Source organism: Chiloscyllium plagiosum, unplaced genomic scaffold, assembly GCF_037043375.1.
Source record: "Chiloscyllium plagiosum isolate Xiang-an unplaced genomic scaffold, Cpla_swu_hap1 HiC_scaffold_14, whole genome shotgun sequence".
Lineage (NCBI taxonomy): Eukaryota > Metazoa > Chordata > Chondrichthyes > Orectolobiformes > Hemiscylliidae > Chiloscyllium > Chiloscyllium plagiosum.
Genome location: NW_028270152.1, coordinates 24,966,308 through 24,984,486, shown reverse-complemented (window position 1 = coordinate 24,984,486; position 18,179 = coordinate 24,966,308). Strand labels below are relative to the sequence as shown.

Sequence of the window (18,179 nt, the reverse complement as noted above, 5' to 3'; positions counted from 1 at the left end):
GGTCAGGGAGTCCAGAACTAGAGGCCGTAGGTTTAGGGTGGGAGGGGAAAGATATAAAAGAGACCTAAGGGGCAACTTTTTCCACAAAGAGGGTGGTACGTGTATGGAATTAGCTGCCAGAGGAAGTGGTGGAGGCTGGTACAATTGCAACATTTAAGAGGGATTTGGAAGGGTATATGGCTAGGAAGGGTTTGGAGGGATATGGACCGGGTGCTGACAGGTGGGACTAGATTGAGTTGGGATATCTGGTCGGCATGGATGGGTTGGACCGAAGGGTCTGTTTCTGTGTTGTACCTCTCTATGACTCTATGTTGGATCAGTAAATTTGACCTCAACTGTACTGTGATTTTACATTATTACTGGCATTGTTAGTTCTACCTCTCCATGTTCTCATCATAATTCACATCTCTTGCAGAAGTAAACAAGTGTGGATGAAGGTCACTGGTGCATACTTTCTCCACTTACACTGACATAATGATCCATGAGTTTTTAGGGCTATTCATGGACTATTCATGGAAATAATCATAGCTTCTTATAACTCATATGCCAAAAAGCAATCTTTGCTCAACAGATTTTCTCCTTTCGTGTAAAAATAAATACGCTACATTAAATTGGTTTATTTTCTATATATTCTGAATACAATTTATTACAAATACTTATGCAATGTCTTACATTTACAGACTTTAGCAGCAGACCTTCCACTCATTAGCAGCAGGAGGACAATGCGAGGATCACTTATTTCAGTCCGTTGCAGTAGGACTATAATTGTAAGTGTTATACAGCATGTTAAAATTGAAGTCAATTTTAGAAGTGAATTATGAATGTTAAAGTGTTATCCCAAAATGTTGACCATACCAAATTTTGACAAACACTGAACAATAATCAGTTGAATGGTAGGACAGACATTGTCCTCCACAAAGCTAATGTGTTCAAGGGGATTCCCACAGACTCCACAGAAAATAATCATCAGAAAACTCTACCTGACAGATTGGATTTTTAAGAAGAATCATATATATGGGCTCAATTTGGATGAGCTTTTTAATGCTCAATGATTATCCCTGGAGTTTCCCTCTTCAATATATTGAGGGCTCTTTAATCATATTTTGAATGTATTTGATGGCAAGATATAATCAGAATTAGGGTAAGTTTTCATTTTGTAAAATTATGCTACTCCTATAGTCTGTCAGTTCATTGATCATGCAAGGAAGATGACAGGCATTCCATTGGATTTGGAAAAGAAAAGTTAGACAAAGCTATTGCTTGATTCATGACTGCCTCCTGGAATGAGCATGTGTATGGATGTTGGATGAGGACAGGATCAGGATTATCTATTATCCTCCAGTTGGTACTGCCTCAGCTCAGGCATGAAGAGTGGCCAACAACAGATACAGTGAGCACACATGGAATTAACCCTAACATCTTCGGGGCAGAAAATTGGCATGAAGAAAACAAACAACCTTGGAGTCATTATTCCCTTTAACTTATTGTATGCAACAATTCTTTTCTCAATGCATGATTCCTTTGAACTTTTACTAGTAGCAGAGAATGTGCTAAGTTTAAAATATAACAAGGCAAGCACAATATCTTATAAAAATTGAAAGAACTGCGGATGCTGTAAGTCAGAAACAAAAACAGAAGTTGCTGGAAGAGCTCTGCAGGCCTGGTAAGCATCTGTGAAGAGAAATCAGCGTTAACATTTCCGGTCCAGTTCTGAGGAAGGGTCACAGGTCCCGAAGCGTTAAGAACATAAGAACACAAGAAATAAGAGCAGATTACAGAGCAATTGTGAAACATTCAAGGATTTTTTTTTCTTTGCTTCAGTCTGGATATAGTGGACTGGAAAGATAAGATGTAACTAAGAGGTGTTCATAGGGATGTAAGGGAGCATGCCAGGTTTGCATCCAAAATTCAGACAGCTCCCTTACAGCCACATAATACTCCACATCCAAGTTGTTAATATGTGCTGAATAAAAGCCACGCAATACAGTCAAGCACAGAAACCAGAAAATCTGCTTCAAAATGGTAATTTTTTAAAAAAGGAAGTAAGTAAACTTCTGGATTAACGTGAATTTGTTTGTGTTTAGGGTCTGGCTCTTCGAACCCTTTAATAAGACCTTGGCTGATCTTTCCGTGGCCTCAGCTCCACTTACCTTCCCTCCTACCATAACTGTTTACTCCTTTACTGTTAAAAAATTATCTGTATTAGCTTTAAAAACATTCAGTGAGGAAGCCTCAACTACTTCACTGGGCAGGGAATTCCACAGATTCACAACCCTCTGCCTGAAGAATTTCCTTCTCAATTCGGTCCTAAATCTGCTCCCCTCAAATTTGAGGCTATGTCCTCTTGCTGGACAAGCCTGCTGGACAAACTTTCCTCATTCCTGAAGAAGGGCTTATGCCCGAAACGTCGATTCTCCTGTTCCCTGGATGCTGTCTGACCTGCTGCGCTTTTCCAGCAACACATTTTCAGCTATGTCCTCTTGTCCTAGTTTCACCTGCCAGTGGAAACATCCTCTCTATATCTATCTTACCTATTTCATTCATAATTTTATCAGTTTCTATAAGATCCCCCCTCATTTTTATGAATTCCAATGAATATAATCCCAGTGTACTCAGTGTCTCTTCATAAGCCAACCCCCTCAACTCTAGAATCAACCTCGTGAACCTCCTCTGTACCCCCTCTAGTGCCAGTACATCCTTTCTCAAGTAAATATTCCAGTATTCCAGGTGTGGCCTCACCAGTATCCTAAACAGCTGCAACATAACCTTCCTGCTTTTCAACTCAATCCCTTTAACAATGAAGGACAAAATTCCATTTGCCTTCCTAATTACTTGTTGTACCTGCAGGCCAACCTTCTGTGACTCATGCACAAGGACAGCCAGGGCCCTGTGCAACGAAGCATACTACAACTTTTTACCATTCAAATAATATTCCTTTTTATTGTTATTCCTACTAAAATGGATGACTTCACATTTATTAACATTGTACTCCATCTGCCAGACCTTTGCCCACTCACTTAAAGTATCTATGTCCTTCTGCAAAATTTCACAGTCCTCTGCACAATTTGCTCTGCCACTCATCTGAGTGTCATCATCAAACTTTGACACACTATATGTGGTCCCCAACTCCAAATCATCTATGTAAATTATGAATAATTGCAGTCCCAACACTGAACGCTGAGGCACACCACTAGTTACTGATCACCAACCAGAAAAGCACTCATTTGTTCCCAGTCTTTGCTTCCTATTAGTTTACCAATCCTCTATCCATGCAAATACATTATCTGTAATGCCTTGCATCTTTATTTTATGCAGCGCCTTTTGTGCAACACCTTGTCAAATGCCTTTTGGAAATCTAGATACGCCACATCTACTGAGTCCCTAATGTCCACCATCCTTGTAATGTCTTCATAGAATTCCAGTAAATTAGTTAAACATAACCTGCCTTTCATGAACCCATGCTGCGTCTGCCCAACAGGACAATTTCTATCTAGATGTCTTGCTATTTCTTACTTGATAATAGATTCAAACATTTTCTCCGCTACAGAAGTTACGCCAACCAGTCTATAATTCCCATCCTTTGTCTACCTCTTTTTTTTAAACAGTGGCATCACATTTGCTGTTTTCCAATCTGCTGGAACTGCTCCAGAATCCAATGAATTTTGGAAAATTACCGCAAGTGCATTTGCTATTTCTCAGGTCATCATCTTTAGTACCCTGGGATGCATTCCAACAGGGCCAGGAGACTTATCTACCTTTAGCTCCATTAGCTTTCCCAACACTACCTCCTCTATGATAAAGATTACTTCCAGGTCCTCACCTATCTTTATCTCCTGGTCAATTACTGGCATGTTACTCATGTCCTCTACTGTGAAGACCAACACAAAATACCTACTCAGTGCCTTGGCCATTTTTTTATGTCACATTACTAAATCCACCTTCTTATCCTGTAAAGGACCAATGTTTACCTCAGCCACCCTTTTTTATTTTATATATTTATAGAAAGGTTTGCTATCTGTGTTTATATTCTGAGCTAGTTTACTCTCATAATCCATCTTACTTTTCTTTATAGCTTTTTTTGATTTCTCTTCAGATGCTGCCAGACTTGCTGAACTTTTCCAGCAACTTCTGTTTTTGTTTCTGCACAATACCTTTGAGGTTATTGCACAGATGTACAAAGGCAACGTTTAGTGGGGATATTGTTTAGGATCAAAAATTTGAATTCCAAATTTAGGTTCATAGACCAATTTACAAGATGATGTAATTTTTTAACCAAATTAAAACAAATGGTTGGATACTGTGGGATAATTTGAAACAAGGGGAAGTGAATTATAGTGGGATTCAATTTTCAGTGGAAATAAACCCAGGATAAAGCTAAAAGAAACTGCAGATCATATCTGAACATACCACACCAGATCAACATATCACCATCTGTAGTTTAGAAATGTTTTCAATGTTGATTTTAAATAAAAATAAATACCTTCTTTATTTAGTGCCATAATCCATGTATAATAGTAGTTAGGTCCCTTAATGACGGCACTGCCCTGTTACACAAGGTTTGATTCATGCAATATTATCTTTTATCAGGGAGATCTGATTGTGAATGATGGAAGTGCTCAGATTGTTCAGAGACACCTGGAATTTGATGGCGGGATTGCATATGGCATCAATAGTCTCTTGGAACCTCCACATATAGGCGCTCGGTGCGATGCACTTACAATGCACCCTGCCCGTGTAAGTTTTTCTCCCAAATGAATTTCATTCTTGTTTCTGTTCATGTTACTAACTGCTCTGATGGAAGACTAGGTTAATTCTGGATGAACAAGTCAAGATTCATCCATATAATATCTGACAGGATTTATTTTTCAGTGAAGATATAGTTAACCTCTGTATATCTGGGATCTTAATTCAAATTGTCATGCCCATCATATATATGCATGATTATATATATTTTTCATACCAGTGTAAATTCTTCAGTTGCACACTCCCAGCCCAGAGCTGCATTTCAGCAGAAAGAATTACTATTTAACAACAATAAACTGAACCACACATATCCTTTCAAGGAGCCATCTACTGGCAGCATGCAGCCAGTGAATCCAGCCTGAAACAATCATAAAGAAATATCACTCTAATTCCACAGTCCTAATTATATGGATCTGTTAAATATATATGTATTGTTTATGTGCTTATTATTTTCTATTATCTCACCTTATAGGTATCTATAGCCCTATATTCCTTTTGGATGTTTTTATGTGGGTGCTTTTTTTAAACTCTTTTTTTTCAGTTTGATTCAACCAGGCTTCCTGTGATATGCTGTAGCAATATACTAATATTGTTACAATTTCTATTTAACTTTCTTCCATATGTTTAATTACACCATCTCTCAAATTGTGTTGTGATTGACTTTTATTAGTCTTCATAGCTCAAGCTGATTTGTGACTTTAAGTACAATGCTTTCTCATATACTTTAGTGCAAGATCGATTTAAGATTGGTTGTCCATGCCGTTTAAGCATTACAGGGCACTTGTGAAACATTTGAGGTTAGATTTTTCTTTGCTTCTGTTTGAGAATAGTCGACCGGAAAGATAAAATGTAATTAAGAGGTGTTCATAGGGATGTAAGGGAGCATGCCAAAATGGGCAGGAATTCAGACAGCTCCCTTACAGCCACATAATCCTCCACATCCAAGTTTTTAATGTGTGCTGAATAAAAGCCATGCAATACAGTCAAGCACAGAAACCAGAAAACCTGCTTCAAAATGGTATTTTTTAATAAGGAAATGAGTACACTTTTGGATTAATGAGAACTATTTATGTTTAGGGTCCCTGCGGTAGTTGTTTGAATCCTCCTGCCTGTCCTCTTGGAACAAAACCACAGGTAAGATTAAGTTTATTTGGAAAGTTTGCCCTAATTTATTTTAGATCAATGCAATTTTGTATAACATCAGAAAATGAATCACATTTTACAAAGCATTCACAAAAAGAACCACAAGAAAATACCTAGACATCCTCCAGTATATTTTATAGTCATTTAATTAGATTCATGAATGCTTATGGCACAGATAAGGCCAGTTGGCCCATTATGTTGGTGCCAGCCTAAAAATAAAGTATCCAGTCTAATCCCACTTTCTAGCATTTGATCTTTAACCCTGCAGGTTACAGCACTGTAACAATGCATATCCAGTTACCTTTTAAATGATTCAAGGGTTTCTGCATCTAATACCCTTTCAGATAGTGTGTTCCATATCCCCTAAAAAATCCCTTTAGGTCAAAAAAAGTCTCTCATCTGCACTCTATTCTTTCTACCTACAGCCTTAATCTATACAGCCTTAATCTAGCCTTTCTGCTAAGGTAACTATTTTCTTCCTGTCTACTTCATCCCAGCCCCTCACACTTTTGTATATCTCAATCAAATTTCTCTTCAATCTCTTCTGTTCCAAGGAGAATGATCCCATGCTGTCCAATCTTTCCTCATCACTCCAGTTTTCCAAAATCCTGGTAAATCTCCTCTGTACTCTCTCAAGTGGAATTACATCCTTTCTGTAATGAGGTGACCAGAACTACACAGTACTCAAACTATGGCCTAAGTAATGATTTATACAGTTGCAGCATAACCTCCCAGCTTTTATGTTTTGTTAGGCAAGACGTAGAATATATCCGTTATACTACTGCTACCATCTAATCCCAAGAATATGAATATAAGCATATATGTTAGTTTTAACTTTGGATAGCCCAAGAAATAGTAATGCTTTGCAGATGCAGAGAACATTTAGGAAGTTGTGTTAGCTGTGTGGACGGTGAAGAAAGGAACATTAAATGAAGTACTGACTGTTCTGGCTAACTTAGAAGTCTGTCATCAGCATAATTTTAAGGGAATGTGAAAAACAAGCCAATCATCTGCATAGGGATCAATTTATGTTTTTTGCCTTCAGTTAGATAAGGTGATAAGGACAAATTAGTTACTGTCAAAGAAACATCCCCTCATCAGTTTAGAGATACATTCCTTTGTTTGGCCACAATTGCATCTGGTAATAAGCCCAATAGTCAAAAGCAATTGATGTTAAGAAGGCAGAATACCAAAGTCAAGGCCTGTACATTCAGGTTATGTTGTCACAATAATTGTACAACAAGATTGGGTTTTTTTAGGTTTAATGGTTTTGGCTGATAGGAAGATATCCTAAGACATGACCAAAGAAAATAGATGATGCAAAAATCTTTAAGAAACACAGAAATCAAGTTAGAAGATTTAGCCAGGTCACATGCATTTATGCAAGTAACTTTTACCAAGATATAATAGGGGAGAATAACTCTTAACTACACTTTATAAGATACTGCTCAGATATCACAACCAAGTCTTGCAACATCAAGGTTTAGCCAAAAAGAAAATGTAACAAAATGTAATACAGTTATAATGGGAAATTTGCCTTAATAGGTGATAGTGATGTTTCCTTAGATTTCGTCATTCACTCATGGTTTCTTTTAATCCTTGTTTAATAATTCAGACTTGCAGTCAAACCTTGCAAAATATTTGTGGAATTGACAAAAAAAAAATCTGGTAGCAGGAATTAGGAACTTCAATTATAAACAGGGATTAATTTAAATTAGGATGATTTTCTCTGGAATGGAGGAGGCAAGCTGAGGAATTCTGAAGATGATGGAAGTGAGTAGATAGAAGCTATTCAGTATAGCAAGTGGTTCAATAACCAAAGTCATAAATTTAGAATTATTAGCAAAGGACAAACGAATGAGGTAGAAAGTTAGCAATAAGCGATGGAACAAGCTTCAGGTAGCTTATGGTGTTCCTATTTCTTATTTCATGTCAAAGAATTTTCTTTTTGGCAATGTTAACCATTTTAATGGGAGGAAAATATGACCAAGAAGAAAATATTGCATAACTGTTCAGAATGGACTACTATATTACAAAGAATTGTTTAGCAACTTTTTCTAAAATAAACATCTAATAATCTCCAGCAGAATCTTGTGCTGCTCCCTAGAATGGGGAGCAGAGAGATCTGATTGATCAGGAAACCAAAGATTTGCTTCTCATGAAACTAAATATTTTCTGATCAGCCTATAGATGTTATTATATACCTCTGATATAGATTGGACTTGAACCTGGGCTTCCTGGCACAGAATACAATCACTAGACTGCAAGAACCCCACAGGTTGTATCTAAGCTATTAAAGTAAGGAACATCTGAAGTTCAGCTGAACTTCCTGATTGCAAACATCAGGAAGTCCCTTTAATTTGGTTCTACATGCCATGCTTGATCATTAAAGGACAGAATTTAGTTCATTTTTCTAAACTATTTATCCTTTAGCAAGCAATATCTGCATTCTGATTCCTGGCTGCATTTCCATGACATGTAAGGTAGTCAAAAGGCTGTTTATTTCCTCTTGGGGAGGCATTGTTTGACAGTGCAATGAGTAAGGTTCTTTGGAAGCTGTCTAAGGGGCATGGAGCAAAGAGGCCTGGCTATATGGGGCCTGGTGGGAAGCTGAGGGGGAGGAAGGAAGGAAAGCAAAGGTGCAGGAAGTAGGAGGGAGGAAAAGGTGTTATACTTTAGGCATATGGATCCTGTGAATTGGTGGAGAAGAGAACTATCAGGTAGCAATGATGGAAGAGAAAGGGTTGGGTCAGTGCTGCCTATGCTGGGCTCTTGAAGTTGACTAGTGGGGTGCAATGGGTTGATAGCTCCAGGATAACTGGATTAGTGGTGCTGGAAGAGCACAGCAGTTCAGGCAGCATCCAAGGAGCTTCGAAATCGACGTTTCGGGCAAAAGCCCTTCATCAGGAATAAAGGCAGTGAGCCTGAAGCGTGGAGAGATAAGCTAGAGGAGGGTGGGGGTGGGGAGAAAGTAGCATAGAGTAAGCAAATGTGGCTGTGGTAGCGAGTTTGTTTCACGACATGGTTGAAGAGCTTCAGGGCAGAGGAAATGACCTGGGAGTTGCAGTGGGAGAGGGACTCCCTGAGATTCTTGTAGAGAGGGGAGGAAAACTTCTTCAAGGCAGGCATCCTTGCAAGAGGATTCGCAGTCCCTCTCCCACTGCAACTCCCAGGTCATTTCCTCTGCCCTGAAGCTCTTCAACCATGTTGTGAAACAAACTCGCTACCACAGCCACATTTGCTTACTCTATGCTACTTTCTCCCCACCCCCACCCTCCTCTAGCTTATCTCTCCACGCTTTAGGATCACTGCCTTTATTCCTGATGAAGGGCTTATGCCCAAAACGTCGATTTGGAATCTCCTTGGATGCTGCCTGAACTGCTGTGCTCTTCCAGCACCACTAATCCAGAATCTGGTTTCCAGCATCTGCAGTCATTGTTTTTACCTTGTTGATTTTAACCCTACTGTGAATCCTCCTGATTGGAGTCCTACCTGGCACAAAGGAAGATGGTTGTGGTTGTTGATCAGTTATCTCAGCTCCAGGACATCTCTGCAGGAGTTCCTCAGGATAGTGTCTTAGGCCCAACCATCTTCAGTTGCTTCATCAATGACTTTCCCTCCATCATAAGGTCATAAATGGGGATATTCACTGATGATGGCACAATGTTCAGCACCATTCGTGATTCCTCAGATACTGAAATAGTCCTTTTTCAAATGGAGCAAGACCTAGACAATATTCAAGCTTGGTCTGAAGAGTAGGAAGTAAATTGCGTGCGACACAAATGCAAGGCAATGATTATTTCCAAAAAGAGACAATCTAACCACTGCCCCTTGATATTCAATGGTGTTAGCATCACTGAATCCTCCATCATCAACATCCTGGGGCTACCATTGATCAGAAAAACTGAATTAGATGAGCCATACAATTGCAGTGGCTACAAGAGCAGATCAGAGGCTAAGAATACTGCAGCGAGTAACTCGCCTCCTGACTTCCCACAGCTTGTCCACCATCTACAAGGCACAGGTCAGGAATGTGATGGAATACTTCCCATTTGTCTGGATGAGTGAGCTCCAACAGTACTCAAGCTGGACACCATCCGGGACAAAGCAGACCACTGAACTGGCACTGCATCCACAAACATTGAGTCACTCCACCACTGATACTCAATGTGTACCATCTGCAAGATACACTGCAGAAATTCGCTAAAAGTCCTTAGTCAGCAGCTTCCAACCTCATGACCACTTCCATTTTGGACAAGCACAGTAGTTATGTGGGAATACCCTTTGCCTCCAATCCACTGACTGTTGCTGGGTCAAAGTCCTGGAATTGTCTCCCTTGTGTGGGTCAGCCTACAACACATGGACTGCAGCAGTACACAAAGGAAGCTCACTACCACCTTTCATCTGTAAGGCAACTAGGGATAGGCAATAAATTCTGGCCAGTCAGTGATGCCTATGTTCCACAAGTGAATTTTTTTTAAAATTGCTGCTGGAACAATCAGGTGATATCTTTGCCAGTGGGAAGGCCACATTATCTGCATAACAATGCATATTTTTATGACCCCTGGTGACTAGAAACAGAAAGTATGTAGGCCTATGGGACAACAAGCCCAGACTTATGCAACATCGGAGGCCACAAGCACTCTTAATTTGGTTGCAAGGCACTCATATATCTGAGACATATTCTCCAAATGTGTGCGCATCCTTGAGGAATGATAATCAGGTGAACACTAGTAAATGGGTTTCTAAATATGTCCCAAGGCCGCAACGTTACAAATTATGCACAAAGTTCAATTTGGCACAATGCTAGTGATGCAACAACTGATGAAGGAGCAGCGCTCCGAAAGCTTGTACTTCCAAATAAATCTGTTGTGTGATTTTTAGTTTTGTCCACCCCAGTCCAACACCAGCACCTGTATATCACAACTGATGATGTGAGACAATGAATAAAATATCCACAGGCCCACATTGCCCAAAGCCATTTGTGAATAAAACACAATGCCCTGAAATGTCTGTGACCTCTACAGCAATGGGTTTTGTATTGCTGTGAAGTATGCACCAGTTAATGATGATAAGCAGTTGATAATTGAGCTTTGTTTAGACATTCAAATCTAACAGGTTGACTCTAATTGGTTAAGATGTTGATAAAGAATTATCCTGAGAATGGCTGTCATCAATTTTGAAAAATTGAAACTAGTGCAGCATTTACACGCATTCTCTCTGTAGCTTGCACAGTGAATACATTGCATGGACCCTATTTCTGAGGCTACTGCTTAAAGGCCAATCTTACAGTGTGTAGGAATCCCAACATCTATATTGATCAATGAAGGTAGGTTTGCAGTAGACAGTCATAGAGAATTCCTGGCTAATTCTCATCTATAACATCAAGGTAAAGGAGTTCATTTTACTACTGTATTTGAGAGGTGAATTTGAACATATGTGTGTTATTAAGGCACAGAAGTAGATTCTTAGATTAGCCATGGGATCATTTCAAACATATTTACGTAATAGAAATATGTAAGGGATATATGGTTATCACAGAATCTGAAAGTATTACGGATCAGAAGGAGGCCCATCGTACATGCACCAGCTATTCAAAATGAGCATCCAAATTGCTCTGATGAGTGCAAGCCAAAACATTTCAACAAAGTTCATTGATGCAATGATCACAGTGGATGAAGTGGTAAAGAAGGAATATGACATGACCAATTCCATTTCGGACAAAGACAGCAGTTACATGGGAATGCTCTTTGCCTCCAACCCACTGACATTCCTGACTGTTGCTGGGTCAAAATCCTGGAATTCTCTCCCTCGTGTGCGTCAGCCTGCAACACATGGACTGCAGTGGTACACAAAGGAATATAGAAGAAAAAAAGCCTTCATTGGTTGAGGTGTTGCGTATAAAAGTTGGCAAGTCATGTTGCAGCTGTATAAGACTTTAGTCAGACCACATTTGGAGTGCTGTGCACAGTTCGAGTTGCTGAAGTAGAGGAAGGATGTGTAGGCTTTGGAGAGAGTGCAAAAGGGGCTGGGGAGTATTAGCAGTAAGGAGAGGTTGGACAAACTTGTGTTGTTTTCGCTAGAGCATTGGAATGGTGACCTGATAGAAGTATATAAAATGATGAGAGACATGAATAGGGTGAATAGTCAGAGTCGCCTTCCCAGAGATCAAGTACTGGGGGCATAGGTTTAAGGTGAGAGAAGGGAAAATTTAAAGGAGAAGTGTTTGGAAAGTATTTTTTACACACCGGGTAATGGGTGCCTGAAATGTGCTGCCAATGGAGGTGGAAGAAACAGATACATTAGCAAAGTTTAACAGGCATTTAGACTCATGAACAGGCAGAGAATAGAGAGATTTGGACCATGTGCAGGCAGATGGGATTAATTTAGAATAGCATCATGGTCAGCAAAGACATGGTGAGGTGAAAGGCCTGTTCCTGTAATGTACTTTTTTCTGTGTTTTATTATCTAGTGCCAATCTCCTGTTGGTACACACATGCCCTTACACAGTCTTTCAATTCAAATTATCATCTAATGCTGTCTTGAATCTCCAATGGAACCAACCTCCGCCACATTTCAGTGCATTCCAGACTGAACTACTTGCTGAGTGAAAAAACATTTTCTCACTTTAGCCTGGCTTATTTTGCACATCACTTTAAATCCAGGCCCCTCTTTGTTCATTTCTGAGCAGGAACAGCTTCTCCCTATCTACTCTGTATGCTCATGATTTTGAAAGCTTCTATCAAATATCCTCTCATCTGCCTTCTCTCCTAAGTGAACAATCTCAACTTCTTCAATCTTATAAATCACTTCTGTATTCTGTCCAAAGCATTCACATTTTTACCCTATAATGTGTCACTCATAACTGTGCACAATAGCCAGCTGAGGTCTAGCAAACGTCATGTACAAGTTCAACATCATTTCCATGTTGTTGTGCCTAGCCAAGACTCCTTCCTTATTAATTTTGAAATCTTCTACTGACAGAGTTTCTTCTCTGTCACCATGGCCTGGGCAGTATTCTACTCTTCAGGAAATTCAGATACAAAGTATTCATTTACCACCTTGTCCATGCCCCCTGCCTTCATGTGTAAATTCTCTTTTTGATCATTAATTGGTCCTACTCCTCCTCTAACCACTTTTTTTAAACTATTTATACGTCCATGGAAATGTCGGTTATAATCTGCTCATTGATTCTCATAATTCCTTTTTGCTTCTTAGTTTTTTTCACCTTCCCTCTAAGCCATCAGTATACCTCTTGGTTCAACATTCTACTTTCTGCCTTACACCTGTATTAAGTATACTTTTTCTTACTAATGTTAGTTTCTACCTTCATTGGCATCCAGGGATTTGTTTGTCCTACTTTTACTATTTTGAGGGAGCATACCTTTACTGTTGGTGAACCATTTCCTCTTTAAAGGTAGCCACAGTTCAGTTTGTGTTTTTCCTAATAAACTCTTGTTTCAGTTAATCCTGTATTTTACACTAGATGATGATCTATAGACTACAATGTAAATTGTATCCTTTCTATTCCTTGGCTTTAGCCAAATTGAATCTATCCTTGAACCCTCTGAAGCATCCTCTTTCTCCAGCACAATAATACCCAATTCTTAATCCAATACTGCTTCTCTTCCTCCTTTCTTTTCCTTTTGAATCTTATGCCCAGGGATATTTAATACCCAGTCTTGCCCTTGCTGTAATTGCCATGACATCAAATATTCCACATGGTAATCAGCATCTTTAACACCCCGGCCTTATTTACTTTACTCCATGCATTTATATATGTGTATCTGTTTTGAACATAATTCTTCCTCTCTACTCTGGAGACAGCTGCCTCCCCTAGTATTTTGTGAACCCTGATATTCTCTACTAATGGCTCCCACACCCTTCTTCCAAAATTAGTTTAAAACCCTCCCAAAGGATTTAGCAAAACGCCATGCAAAAACTCCATCTCAGCTCTTTTCTGATGCTACATGCATCATCTCCCCAGGAGCCGGTCCTAATGTCCCATTTTTATGTAATTTCCATTGAGAGCTAATTTTTCATGGAACCTAAAGATATTTCAGAGAGCTTGGCCCTAGCAGAAATCCCATGACAACACTACCTATTGGCACATACAGAGTGTTGTTAATACTAAACTCAATGGCATTGAGTTGTTGAATTCAGTAGTTTAATGATTCCTAATTCACACAGTGGTGCTGGGTCCATGCTCATCCAGGTCTGTGTTAGCCTGGTGATGAAATAAGAATGCATTTAAGTAATCCTGCAGGGCAGTGCTATGTTGATCAGATCACTTCTTGCTGTATATCAGGCAAACTCATGAACAGGCCGACAGCAATCATATTTGGTCCTGAAAAGTGCCAAACTTATAATATCCTAGGTAAGGTACCTCAAGGGTTTGAGCAACAGGTTGCGACCTCAGTACTGTTCGTCACTGACACGATGTCATCATCGAACCAAGAAAGATGTTCTGCCTATCATGCAAGTGAATAATGTGGTATATAAATATCAGTGCCTGTGTGATGCTCAGAAGGTAGCCTGTATGTCGCAAAGACTGGCAGATTGTAACCAACAGCTTAGCCCTTTGTTCTCAACAGGCAAAGTATTGATCATACTCAGTTCACTAGTGCTTGCAAAGTTTCACAACACTGTATCTGACATTAGATATGATTTTATGTCAGTTGTCAATGAACTGATGTATTCATCTTGGCAACATCTCTACCAATCAGATTCTACTTGCCAATCAATCAGCTCCCTCGGACGTAGGTTTGCTCACTGAGCTGGAAGATTCATTTCCAGACGTTTCGTCACCATACTAGGTAACATCTTCAGTGAGCCTCCGGGCAAAGCACTGCTGATATTTCCTACTTTCGATTTATATGTTTGGGTTTCATAGAAAGCAGGAATTATCAGCAGAGCTTTGCCTGGAGGCCCAGTGAAAATGTTACCTAGTATGGCAATGAAATATCTGGAAATGAACCTTCCAGCTTAGCGAGCAAACCTACATCCAGAACCTCAAACTGAGCTACAAATCTTCTCAAAACTCGCCAATCAGCCCTCCCTCTCGCAAAGTGTACATATTGCTTTCATTTTACTTTGGCAATTTGAATTGTCCTGAAAAATGCAAAAAAGAAAGCTATGGCAATGATGCAAACTTTTTTTTCAGCAATACTCATGTTCTGTACAACCAAAAGACTGCATACATGAATGAAGTGAAATTAAATATTTATTCATATGTGTATTTCATATTTGGTGATTAGACATCTGTGCCATTTTTATAGATAGTCTGACTAGTCCATGCTGACCATATTCGCAAACTACAGGTTGTTCTGCCATAACGTGCATTTTTTTAACATAGGTTTGCAGTAATGCAATTGATGAATTGGGGACACTGTTTCTAAAGCATGAACGTTTAAAATGTGTGCTGGCTATAACACGATTCCATCTCCAACACTTTATGTGCTGCTTCTAAAGTGTGATTTTTCTACAATAGGAGGTTGCACAAAAATCTTTCCTATTTATGAACTTATCGAAATGTCTTTTAAATGTTGTAGCCATACCTGCATACACCACTTCCTCTGGCAGTTCATTCCACACGTGAATCAATCTGTATAAATGTTGCCCCTCATGTCCTTTCCAAATCTTTCTCCCCTTACCTTAAAAATATACCCGCTAGTCTTGGACTGCCCCATCCTAAGGAAAAGACTCTTGTTATTCATCTAATATATGCCCCTCATGATTTTATAAACCTCTATAAGGTCACTCCTTTATCTCCTATGTTCCAGTAGAAAAACATCCCAGCCTATCCAGCCTCTCTCTTTATAACTCAACCCCTCCATTCTCAGCAACATCCTAATAACTCTTTTCTGAACCCTTTCCAGTTTAATAATGTCCTTTCTATAACAAGACAACCAGAACTACATACAGTATTTCAGAAGAGGCCTCACCATGGTCTTTTACAATCTCAAAGTTTGTTCCTTTACCATTTTTTAATCTTTTCCTCCTTGTACACCAAAGTACAAACCTATGCCCACAACTGAAGTGAGGCAGCCTGATTGGTATGCCTTATTGCCTGAGATGACCTTGATAGGAGTCCTCTGTTGGTCTGAGGCCTAGCGGGCTCTGGCCTACTGAAGAATTCATGCATCCTCCTTGGCCTGACCTGCAGGAGGTGATGCGGTCAATGACAAAAGGAAAATGGAAAGGCAGGGCATCCTAGGAAAATAATCACAAAGGTGGATTGATGACATTCTAGATGTATGAATAAAACAGAATACAGAGGTTCTGAACTCCCATCTACCTTTTTTATTAGGCTAACACTACGTTTAGCCATGCAGATTGATCCTGGTCCCATTGCTGACTGTTTAATAAGTGACTGCACGGCAGGTGTAATACTCTGATGATATCCTCACTGAAAAATTAACATTTCTAGAAAAAGAAATATAAAATACGAGGAGTTAGTAGCAATATATTACTGAAAAATGAGGCTTTGTGGATGTTTTTATGTTCCAAAAGTAGAACTTTAATGAAATTAAAAGCCTAGATTCAAAATGTTTCTAATAAAAACAAATTGTGTACAGTGTGGTTAATGTATTACACAGCCTGTTAGAGGTTCCAATAACTTACTGTTCAGAAATAAAATCCTGAGAGATCTTTATTTTTGCTTTTCAATTTAAAGGATGGCACTGATTACCAAAGCTGTTGGTACAACCAAGCAAACAAGCCAAGCAGACACCTTCGGGAGCAGTTCAGTGATCGGATCAATACTGCTGCATTTCCCTTTAAACTGATCCGAGGAAAATGGGTTCGTCAAGGTCATCTCCATGCAATACGTGGTTGCAGCAGACAATGTGTTAATCCCCTGTGGATTCCTCAGTGTTGCAAACATCATTATGGCCCTTATTGTCAAGGTAATGTCAGATACGACACATGTCACAATTCTATCACCATAGTCTGGTTTGAGATATACGTATACTGCTTTTTCCTCTATTGCTCACTGTTTTTTTCTTGAAGTTAAGTGCATTTTCACTTCAACTTTAAATAAATCACGCTATAAGCCAGCAACAGGCATATAATTGAATATTTGAAACTAACCTTTGAATATGTATGAAGAGACTAAGATAGCCCCTAATGTAGAGCAAGTTAAGGGAAGATTTAATAAAGTTCGCAATTATAAGGGGTTATGATGCTGTAAATAGTGGGAGGAAGCAAATTGAAAGACAAAATAGTCAGAAGACATTTTTCATGCAGTGAGTTTTTTTAAATGATGCACGACATGATTGACTAGTGAAAGGAGATTCAGGCAGTAATATTCAAAACAGGACAGAATAAATCCTTCAAAAGGAAACATTTGCAGTACTATTGGGAAAGAGCAGGGGAGAGTAGTTAGATCTGTCAAGCACAATGTTCTTCCTACCATCACAGGATGAAAGATCAGTCCTCAGCAGAGGTCTCACCTTCGTTCCCACACGTTCTCGGGTCAATGAATTCAATACACGGAGTGACACCGAACAATTCTTCCGCCGCCTTCGCCTCCGTGCCTTCTTCTTCAATCAAGACTCTCGCCCACCCTCTGACGACCCCTTCTCCCACCTCCAACACACCCCGTCCACCTGGACACCCCGTGCTGGCCTCCTACCTGCCCTCGACCTCTTCATAGCATACTGCCGCCGCGATATTAACCGCTACCTGAACTCCCACACCCCTCCCACCCACTCCAACCTCTCACCCTCGGAACGCGCAGCCCTCCACTCCCTCCGCTCCAACCCCAACCTCACCATCAAACCAGCTGACAAGGGAGGCGCAGTAGTAGTTTGGCGCACTGACCTTTACACCGCTGAGGCCAAACGCCAGCTCGCAGATACCTCCTCCTACCGTCCCCTTGACCATGACCCCACCCCCCACCACCAAACCATCATCTCCCAGACCATCCATAACCTCATCACCTCAGGGGACCTCCCATCCACCGCCTCCAACCTCATAGTCCCACAACCCCGCACCGCCCGTTTCTACCTCCTGCCCAAAATCCACAAACCTGACTGCCCCGGACGACCCATCGTCTCAGCCTGCTCCTGCCCAACCGAACTCATCTCGGCATACCTCGACACGGTCCTGTCCCCATTAGTCCAAGAACTCCCCACCTACGTTCGTGACACCACCCACGCCCTCCACCTCCTCCAGGATTTCCGCTTCCCCGGTCCCCAACGCCTCATCTTCACCATGGACATCCAGTCCCTGTACACCTCCATCCCCCATCACGAAGGACTCAAAGCACTCCGCTTCTTCCTTTCCCGCCG

General features: G+C 40.2%; 1 protein-coding gene across 3 annotated transcripts in view; it reads left to right on the top strand.

Moving 5' to 3' along the window:
* Positions 1-18,179, top strand: part of stab1 (stabilin 1) — a 276,631-nt gene that overhangs the window by 223,297 nt on the left and 35,155 nt on the right. For all 3 annotated transcript variants that reach the window (XM_087994200.1, XM_043707873.2, XM_043707874.2), the window contains 4 exons: positions 681-767; positions 4,588-4,734; positions 5,821-5,877; positions 16,562-16,793. In XM_087994200.1, the coding sequence (XP_087850326.1) occupies positions 681-767; positions 4,588-4,734; positions 5,821-5,877; positions 16,562-16,793 (523 nt within the window). The remainder of the gene's footprint in view (positions 1-680; positions 768-4,587; positions 4,735-5,820; positions 5,878-16,561; positions 16,794-18,179) is intronic.